Consider the following 11,186-nt stretch of genomic DNA (forward strand, 5'->3'; position numbering starts at 1 on the left):
CCTGCCCGTCCCCCAATTCCGCCCGCCTACTTATTATAGCCTATAGGCTATAGGCCTACTAGTTAATTATGTGTCCACTGTTTAAGTCAGGAATGGATATCGACATGATACGGAGTTTGTATGCTTAATATTTGAAACGGTGATGACATTTAAAACCGAGTCAAACGGCCATAAACAGCATTGCAATGAAGGGTGTCGTAACGGCAGATGGAACTTTAATTTCACGACGACATTCTGGCTATAAACTCGCCCTGGCCGCTTCCCTGTTTCACTTTAGGACCAAAAGTAGCCTATTCAACCGTTTCCACAGTTCCTGCATCGGTAAAGCCAGGACTACACGTGTGAACCAAATCAACACAACAGCATGAAGGAATAATACACGGAAATACAGACGTGACCTGAAATCAAGCGGGCGGAATTGGAGCCTTTCGCCAGAGGGACTCACTAGTTTGACGCCGTGTCCCTCGAGAGGGCTGTTCTTGCGCCTAAACTAGTGAGTCCCTTCGCCCCTGGACGTTATCGCCAAATTACGATAGAAAGGACAACCAATGTTAGCTAATATTGCTCATTACCTCATCTACACAGTTGCCGCTATCCAAAAATATACGAGAGCATAATTAAATAGTATTTGAAAGAGTGATATTATCACGTTTTCAGTGAAGTGATCAGTGAAGTGGGCGGAATTTGGCGACCTTACTATTATAATTCACTCACACAAAGTGCATTTCGCACTGTCATTGTCCAATTTCAGAAAATGCCTCCAGGCAAAACTGGCAGCAGAACCAGACATTGCTGAAAAGGTCCTGTAGCCTACTGCTGCTGAGCCTGAAGTGTTACCAAAGATTCTCTATTCTAAACCGTCTCTGGTGTTACCGCTGCTAGATTGCACTGTTGCTTACTGTTGCTAGGACAACAAATAGACACGCACTTAATTTTTTTTCCCGGTTTCCCGTCATGGCTTTCCCGGGAAACGGGAAATTGTTTTGATCAGATTTCCCGGGAATCCCGGGTCCCGGGATTAAACCCTACTCGGCACCTGTGGCACCTTTTGATTTTTTTTTGTGTTACTCACAACGGCATGCCATGCTATGCAGGGAATACATACAGGGAAGCCGAGACGGGGTGGGACAAATTAGTCAATTGTCTCGGGCCCATAGGGGTGGGGGGCAGAATTGCGTTCCCAGTACACTATTTGTATCGAAGAAGCGGCCCTTTCAGATGACTTTGTCCTGGCCCCAGTCAAAGCTGTCAGCGGCCCCTGGCTGCAGCAAAGGTGGGGGTGGGGGTGGGTGGGGGTGGGCATGGTAGCTCGGCTGCCGTAAACTAGCCACGCAAAACATCCCGTGCCTGTGCTGGTGCCCACAGGTCTGACACAAGTAGGCAGGTAAAATGGGCAATTGCCTAAGGCCCCCTGCTGAAAGGGGGGGGTAGTAATAACTGGTTATGTACACAGTAAGAAATGGGGTGTCAAAATCTCAGAGTACACTTTGTATACCGGTATGTCCAGACAGAGTATTTACAACATCACAACAAATCACTCCAACAGTGGAGTCAAAGGTCAGTGTAAACTTCTGTAGGTGGTCAGTGTAATCGCAGCTCTACAGCAAGATTTTGACACACTCCAGTGTTGATAATCACACAACACTGAGTAGAACAACAGACTCTTGACTCTTATGGGTATTTCTGCGTTGCACATACGGACAAGATGGTGGGAGGGCAGTTACTGCTTTGGCTAGGCTTGGGACAAAGTCATCTCAAAGGGTCCCCGACCCATTACATAGAATGTAATGAGATCTTGAATCTGGGCCCTCTCTCCTCCTGGGCCCGGGACAACCAACCCCTCTGCTCCCCTCTGGGCATGGTAGCTTGGCCCACAGTACACCAGCCATGCAAAATATTCTGCGCCTGGGCCAGTGCAATGGACTCACTGCACTCACGCAATGCCTGCACACGGATGGTGGGAGGGCACTTACGGCCTGTGAGATGCTGTGTTTACAAGCGGCACGCGCTTACCTCTCTTCTCAATGCCACGCTCATATTTCATATTTTCAGGCCTGTGCCCAAGTGTTTTTGTTTAGCACAGCAGAGAGGGGAAGAAGAATAACAACAACAACAACAACAAGCGTAACAACAAATGCGTATTGAGCTGACTAATTTCAATGTTTTCCGTTCAGAATTTTTTTGTTGCTGTTCACTGTTATGGATTTTACCGGTTGTTTGAAAAGAGACCACAGCTACCGCAGTGAACGTGCAACCACAGGAGAGAGAGAGAGAGAGAGAGAGAGAGAGAGAGAGAGAGAGAGAGAGAGAATTGGGTAGGGGGTAGGGGGCAGAGATAGAGACAGGCAGAGAGAGAGAGGAAGAGAAAAAAGACAAGATGAGATGCAGTGACAGACAGATAGAAAAAGACAAAGAGTGCGAGAAAACAATAAAACGAAAGTCAGAGAGAGGGAGAGCGTTGAGCGAGTGAGGTAAATGAGGGAGAGTGAATGAGGGAGAGAACTTGAGTGACTCAACAGCAAAAGTCTGTACAGTATGTGAGGAGTTTCCAGACTTTGATTGAGCAGAGTGTAGGTAGCCCTGCCTGGCCAGCCCAGGATCCCTCTGACTCTGAAGGCTGACAGAGAACCCGCCTTGTAGAGTTCAGATGCAAAACCCCCTAACTCCATTTCTGAAGACCTGCACTTTTATATTTTTTACAGAACCCCGTTGTTGGTTTGGTTTGCATTCATGTAGTTGATAATACATATAAATCGTTATATTTCATGAATAAAATAAAAAATATGCAATTTTGATAGCCTTGTATTAAATAAAAAGGAATTAGGATTATTTTCTGAAAAGGCACTTAGGGGGTTTTGCATCTGAACTCTTCAGCTAGAGAAATCTGCAGTACAAAGGGTCTCCTGAACCACATCCTGTGCAAGGCAAAGGGACCCTTGCTCCACTCAAGAGTTCACTTCAGACGAACAGGACAGACAGCATAGCACACAGCTCTGAGCTCTAAGGTCACAGCATGCACCATGAACCCTCCTCCTCCGTCCCACCACAACACCTTCTGGAGAGGAGTCCTCCAAAGATCTGCGAGGTTCTACTGTTAGGTCCCTGTCTTATACTCCTCCACCTACCTCATTCACATTTCACAGACACAGACACAGACACAGATACAGACACAGACACAGACACAGACACAGACACAGACACAGACACAGACACAGACACACACACACACAGTCACAAAAACACAGAGTTTCTGTCCTGAAACAAATTCACACCCGCACACGCACGCACGCACACACACACACACACACACACACACACACACACACACACACACACACACACACACACACATTACACACACACTCACACAAACACAGAGTTCCTGTCCTGAAAAAAATTCACACCCGCACACACACGCACACACACACACACTCACACAGATGTACGTGCCTGCCCTCACACAAAATATACACACACACACGAGATTGCATGCACACACATTTGCACGTATGCAATCAGACTCTAGGGTTTTAATGACAGCAACATACAAACTGCACTTTGTATAAGGCCACTGTGAAAGTAAACCGTTTCACATACATACCATGCTCAAGACGTAAACTAGGCCTATCTATTACATGTTTGTAATAACATTACTACATTCTTTTGATGTAAAACAAAGTTCAACACTGCTTACGTGATGACACACAATTTTCAGTTGGAAGATGAAAGAAAAACTAAAACCTCAGTTGGTCAGATCGTCAGTAAAGTGCGTCACGTAAGTAAATAACCCAACAACTCCTCCTGAAGCTAACTACGAGCCTGTAACATTAGCATCCATAGCCATGATTAGCAAGAGCACATAATAATAATTGACGAATAGCAGTGGCCTATCATTTAGTCACTGGCAAAGAAAAGTCAGTCCATCAACAGCTTTCTGTTGATTGGCAGGCTGACACAAGACAGTTTGGGATGTGCTGTGTCGTACACTCAATGGCAATTACTACTGTTGGTCTAGCTTCTTCATACAGTATTTTGTTAGTTCTGCTGTTCTGCTATGCAAAACGTAATAAAGTAATTAATAATAGTGAAAATAGACACTGGAATTAAAAAGGTATGCCTAGAAGCAATCACACAGTGTGTATAGGGATACATAGTACATTCTTAATAGTTCAAGCACAAGGAAATGTAATGTACCATCTAAACTTAGTTTCACAAACCATTCCAACAGTAACATGCATTTGATTTTGTCTATGTCTGCTTTATAACATAATATGCTGTTGAACTGTAAACGACAACTATGCTAACCTTTCCTGCTTCAAGGTGGTGAGACACAACGTAGGCCGCCTATTGCAGATACTGTATGCTGATTAAAGAACAGAGGAGGACAGCAGAAAACATAACTACGCCCACCTCTATGATTAACACGTGTTTGAAACATTGACATTTTTTCTATTACAATTGCAAAACACATCTTTGTAACCCCTGCAATGCCATATCACTTTATTATAGTTCCATATTATAGGTAAATATTTTGTATGTGCTGACTAAAACAATGCAAAACTATTTCCATCTAGTTAAAGCAGTTTAGCAATCCAGTTGAATTAAATAAATTCCTTAAACATTTGAGTCGATATAGAGCCTGTAAGGAAATTATACCACCCATTTTTGTCTAAGAAAACAAATGGTTGGCTACCTTATATTAGCATGACAGATATTACCTTGCGCTGGTGTCAAAGACTAGTCATAGTGAAACCAGCAAGAGGATGGCAGAGCACTCTGCTATTCTGAGACTCAGAGAGAGAGAGAGAGAGAGAGAGAGAGAGAGAGAGAGAGAGAGAGAGAGAGAGAGAGAGAGAGAGAGAGAGAGAGATGAAAAAGGTAGAAGAAATGAAGAGAGGGCAGAAGCTAAAAAGACATAGGCTACAGACAATGAGAGAGAGAGAGAGAGAGGCAGAGAGAGAGAGAGAGAGAGAGAGAGAGAGAGAGAGAGAGAGAAGAAAGAGAGAGAAACAGAGGGCAAGAGAGAGAGGTAGCTAGGCATACTTTTTCATACTCTTTTTTTTAGAAAAAATCTTGAAAAGGTCCGAGCAGGCCCATGTGGAGGTGAGGCGCAAGGCGCTGGCCTGATGTTATACAGCAGCGAGGCCCATTTCAAAGCCGCGGGCCCCTGACCCGACCCCAGCCAAAAAAACTTCTGAAGGAACATACTAGATATACTCAACCGCCACACACTTCACCGGCCGGATCGAGGAGAGGAGTGGAGTGGAGTGGTGTGGCGTGGCGAGGAGAAGAGAGAAGTCGTGCACAAAAAGAAGAGAGTGGAGATGGAGAAGTTTTGGGGGGGAAGCAAAAAAAAGCGGAAGGGAGAGGACACCTCAATGAAGGATGAAGCGAGCAGAAGGAATGAGGAGATGAAGAAGAAGAAGAAGAAGAAGAAGAAGAAGAAGAAGAAGAAGAAGAAGAAGAAGAAGAAGAAGAAGAAGAAGAAGAAGAAGAAGAAGAAGAAGAAGAAGAAGAAGAAGAACTGACACAGAGAGCCAGTGAAAAAAACATGCACCTCTATGCATTTCAAAGATCCTCCACTTGCACTACAGCATGTGGCCAACAAAATCTGTCCTCCACATCCAACTACTGTACCTCTTCCAGTCCACCTAACTAATGCCCTGTATCCACTATCACTATCCACTATCCACTATCCACTATCCACCCCCCCTCCACTATCACCCCCCCTCTTCCTGGCCACAGCAGAATGAACAGATCCTGCAGCACAAGGTACAGTGGTAAGAAGAGTTCTCACGCCAATCAAGTGCTTTTCTGTGGTGGCCCTTCTTGATGCAACAGCTCATCATGCTCTTCAATTGTTGCAAGACACTACACCACCAAAAACTTCCTTCCTTCCAATGCTCATGATGAGTTGACCACAAAAAAACACAAGATACACAATAGAAAATGCAGTGTTAATTCAACACTATCTACAGTGTAGTATTCTCTAAGTGTTGGCACTGCATTTTTTATTGTGTATGTATGCTGATCCACTCAAGTTATATTTCAATACAATCCCATATGAAACATGCCTGTTTACGTTGTTTTGTGCAAAAACTATGGTTTACTCTAGTACAGGTGGGCCTTTTCACTCATTGCTGAAAAATCGCTGAAGGTCTTACTACACAGTAAATTCTGCAGTGTTCATTTAACACTTAGAGAGTTGATTTGACATCATTTGGACTTAAATGAACTCTTTAAGTGTTGAATTAACACTGCAACATTTACTGTGTAGAAGTAATGGATGGGTTGTTACCATTATGGTCGTTACAGTCTTGTATTAGGGGCTCAGCACAAAAAGAGGTCAAAGCACTTAAACGGCAAAAACATTTTGTTAAAAGCTGTTTTTAATATATATGCAAAAGTCAAATTGTAGTGTGAGGTATTATAGGTAGGTCCTATAATAATGAATATATTCCATCAATATATTTATAGGCCTACCTAATGCAGAATCACACTAATGAAAATGTATCTTATCATCTTCACAGTCAGCCCTAATACTGTGCATATTACACTTTGTTTAATAGGTGTTTACTTAGCATTTGTCGTGATGGTAAGATAAAAATAATAGAAAAATTTGGTTTCAGATGCCTGTACTTAATTTGCTGAGCAAGTTTAGGCAACAATTGGTAAAGAAAACACTGTTTGCGTCTTGTGATGCACAGTTATTTTCACAGGCTCTGTTTTAAAATGAATCAACACACAGCTGTGGTTTTAGTTCTGTTGTGTCCTCATAAAGTGCAAAATAAATCATGGCTTGCATCTTTTCTGGCCTAACGCGACAAAGAACGCCTACACAACTATATGAAAAGGTGCCGTTTTCACACAACTAAGCCACTTCAAACAATCACTGAACACTTAAAAGTCTCATCTAAATCTATATATTACATCAGTTATCACTCAATCTATTGTCAATTGCTTTGATATTAAATATTTAATAAAATAACACAGTTGGTATGGACATAATTGCAGTTGCATCTTAAAAATGCCCACTGACAAACAAGTGGGGAAAGTTGTAATAATCAGTAGAGAACTAAATGTTATGTTGGCCCTATCCAATTCCTGACACAATAACCCCCCAGTCAACAGTTTAGTCATTCATTGATTAACAGGTGTATTTAAATAACGAGAATGTACAGTGTAGAAGTTCAACAGGACCTTCCTGACTTGCTGAGCTTTTCAGTATTGATGTATGATAGAACATGTCATATAAATAGTCAAGAAACCACACTGAGGATCATTTACACTGTGCACTACAATGTCTATGATATCGCTCATATTTTGTCCTATAACTGCTAATATTGATTCAAAATTCTGTAGGCATATGTCATTTTCTCACCAATGCCTGCATGACATGAATGAAATTGGTTAAGATTTATTGAGAAATCTGATTAATGTCATCATCTAATCACATCATGAAAATCATATGAAATACGTCATTAAAACAAGGTAAAGTCTTCCAAATGAATAATTTATATAGGATATGGTGATGGTGGCTCATAAAATCTTAAAAATAGGTTACATTTTCAGTTTTCCAACCTTAACCTAAAACAAGAAACTTTGAGACCAGCACCTCAGATATTCCTTTTCATTTGATGCAGCATACAGTTCAAACAGAGGGCAGAATAATTTATAGACCAGGCTATTTCTTGTAAAAAAAATAAAATAAAAAAAAGTCCGATGTAAACCCAAGCTGAAACTGACACCCTACCAAGTAAGTAGTCGCCATTCCTGACTGATTTGACGTTAGTCAGAGTCTCTCGGAATGGATTAATTACAGACGGAACGCAGCGCAAGTGACATGGCATGCTGGTGAATTTCATGTGTTTTTCATGGTTGGTGGTGGTGGGGGGCGAGAGGCTTTGGCCTTTGTCCGTGTGTCGTGTATCAGTAGTTTAATCATAATTGACGGGGCTGGATCTGCATGCGCGGTGACCTATCTCATGTACCCTAAAGCGCTATATCTTCCCCTCGTGTATTTTGCGTGTTTTCCTCTTAACGGTGTGGCGTGACTTCCCCCTCCGATGTGATATCCTAATTTCACACTATTCAAGTGTAGTATAAACTGCGGTTGAAGTGATCCCACTATGTAAACACGCACTGAGTTCATCCTGCGTGTCTACGGATTGGAATGATGTTTTCAAAAGTGTGTGCGTAATTACGCAAAACACCGCTCGTGTATTATTTAGACTTGGCTATAACTAGAGCGGGCAATGGCGAAATGTGAGGTGTGAAAATACCCTTTACTCCCCAACCAAAAAATTTGCATATTGTGGGCTAATGAAACGAAAAAAGAGGAAAACTCAAAACGGAAGTAGGCTAAGTAAAGACCAAACATAGGCCTATCCTTTCAAAGTAGGCTACTTTGTGGCTGTTTGTGTGATTTAGGCCTACCTACTAGCCTACAAGGTACATATTATTGCTCTAGATTTTAAAACCATAGACTTAAAACAGTGTGTGGTATAGGCCTATTTAACCCTCTTTGCTCCACAAAAAGTCAGGTTTGGTTTCGTACCGCTCATGCACATTCGGTTTATAAGTTATCAATTATTAAAACGACTTCACATCACATCATCTATTTGTCTGAAAGTAATATGTCTCTCTCTCTCGTGCTTCTCCACGCCGGCGGTTAGTCACTGGTCAGTACGCGCGAATGAATTTTCCCCAAGCATCACTTAAATAGTATTTGACGTGAATATAGTAGACTGGCATATCGCTGACGTCGAGGGACAAGTGGAAGCTCAATTGCATTGAATAAAAAAAAACGCTTTGCCGCTCCGGGGACCGCTTTCCCCGTGCGAAATGACCAACTTCCTTCGTGTCATGTTGTCACTAAATTAATTCATCTTCGCAAGTAGTGACACGCATTACTTATGAGGTGGGGTTGTCCATATGTGTCTTGACACATAACATTGACATTTCTAAGCCAACAATTTCACCCTTTCTTAAGAGAGCATCTACTCACCGTCCTTGTTTGGTGATGATCATTTCTGTTTGGTATTTGTGGAACTTGGCCCAAAGAGGATAGTTGTTCAAGACCGCCTGAGTTTTGCCACACACCTGTAGGCCAGGTATAGGGTACAGCGGCGCGCGTGGATAGGTGTGCTGAAAGGGCGCAGGGTAGCCCTCTGCACCGGACGGGTACACTTCTTTGCCCTGCGCCGAAAATCCATCTCCTGCCGTGGGCACGTAAGACTGTCCAGTGCCACCCCTCGCCGGCGACCGTATGTTGTTGAAGTGGCAACTGCTGAGTGAGGTGGGAGAGTAGAACCTCCCGGGTTGCGCTCCGAACCCAGCGACAGTTTGCTCGCCGTGATACGGCAGTGGCAGATTGTCCTGGCCGTTCTGGATTGGTTCCTGATAATAAAACCGCGCGTCGTGGATCCCCATTTTTAAGTCCACCAAGTCTTTGTTGCGATGAATGTGATTGCTGATGTCTGCGTCTTTGGCGAAACTTTGCGTCTCGGTTCCATTCAACATATTGAGGTACAAATTACCACCTATGCCGCCCATCTGCAGCGCCTAGTCTGCGCGGACGTGCGGTGTCATAGGTTGGTCGTTGTCCCCGCTTGTGCCTCCACTTCAAACAAACAAGGTCGTGCCAACGGCACTTTTCATTTGCTAGCTTAACAACTCCAAAGTATAAGTAGGCTAACTGTCCACCGCATATCGTATCCCTCAATCAGACCGCATTGCTTACCTTTGGCTTAAAAAGTTCTCGGGGCAGCTTTCCAAGATGCTGTGAGATGCTGGAAAGTAAAAACTGCGAGGGAAAAGTTAGCCGTGAATGACAAAATCCCTTTTGCCGCGTATGGTTTGTTGCATATAGGCTACGGTCACGAAATCTTTCCGCGCAAATTAGATATTGTGTAAACTTTTTGGGATTACAGTTCACTCTCAAAGCTACCCCTGAAACACATGTTCAGCTTCTCAGCCTGTGATATATACATTTCGCGAGTGGCAATTGGCTGTGGAGGTGGGTCTCCAGCGTAGCGTGGACGTGATAGGCTTGACATGTTTCTTGACAGCCGGGGGCTGATTTCGTTGGTAGTATCCGAACGTCTGGGCGCTTCTGTGCGCAAGGCCAAAGTATTTTGATCATTATTTTGTTTTGCAGACAACTACAAAAAAACAACATTTTTTTTAGTTAGCTATTATTAAACAACCATAGCCTAAGTGTAACAGCATTAAAGTGGGTAGGCTAATGAATATTAACACGGCTCAAATGTAATTAACTAGGCCTATTATGGAAAGTCCAGACCAATGTCTACATAATTTTAAATATGAAACATTTCAGAATTATACTGTAAGCCTAACTGCATGTGCGAAATCAATAGATTGCGTAATTCGAATTATAAATTAAATTAGCTTATGAATCAATTTTTAAATTGTATTTAACACTTTCGGGTAGGGGAGGTCGGCTAGCCGTCGTATAGCCTGTGTGTGTTATATTTTTTAATTCGAGTACAATACACAATCTACAAAGTACTAGGCCTATACCACTGTGGGTAACAGCCTTTCATTGACAAAGTGGCTCTGTATACTTGAACGAGCCTGTCATTTTGCTCTGCTTGTCATTAAATATTTCAGTGATCTCAATAACGGTTACTGGTGTCCACGCACACAGTACGTGACATACTGTGAACAGACGCTACATGGAAACGTCGAAGAAGCCTATTACGCACTAGAGGAATGCATGTCATCAACCACAAAAAGAAAACAACAACATTGTCTGATCTAAGAGTTGCGCACATATCACTGGAGTTGCTATGGATTAGTAAAAAAGAGAAAACAATAACCACCAAACAGGGACGCGTTATAAAACTGTTGCTGAACGTGTATTCAAATAGCCTATTTGTTGGTTTTGATTAATGAAAGTGTGCAGTGTATTTTCTGAGATGAATGAATAAAATATTGTTTTAATTATTCTGTAATTGTCTCATTAAACACAAAACCTTTGGCCATATGCTTTAGTGTATATTTTGCTACATGCAGTAACTTTATCTTGCCAATGCAAAAATCTTGTTTTTATGATTTTGATATGGCTTTGATATGGCTTTCAATTTGAACAGAAGCTGTACACATCTTTTATGTATGCATGCATATGCTCCCAAATGACTTTAACACACACACGCGCACACACA

General features: G+C 42.5%; 1 protein-coding gene across 1 annotated transcript in view; it reads right to left on the bottom strand.

Moving 5' to 3' along the window:
• The window catches only part of tbx21 (T-box transcription factor 21), a 30,256-nt gene extending 20,293 nt beyond the window's left edge, over positions 1-9,963 (bottom strand). The window contains exon 1 of the mRNA XM_063221653.1: positions 9,008-9,963. Coding sequence (XP_063077723.1) covers positions 9,008-9,555 — 548 coding nt within the window. The 5' untranslated portion in view covers positions 9,556-9,963. The remainder of the gene's footprint in view (positions 1-9,007) is intronic.
• Between the last annotated feature and the right edge of the window lie 1,223 nt (positions 9,964-11,186).

This window comes from Engraulis encrasicolus, chromosome 17 (genome assembly GCF_034702125.1).
Source record: "Engraulis encrasicolus isolate BLACKSEA-1 chromosome 17, IST_EnEncr_1.0, whole genome shotgun sequence".
Lineage (NCBI taxonomy): Eukaryota > Metazoa > Chordata > Actinopteri > Clupeiformes > Engraulidae > Engraulis > Engraulis encrasicolus.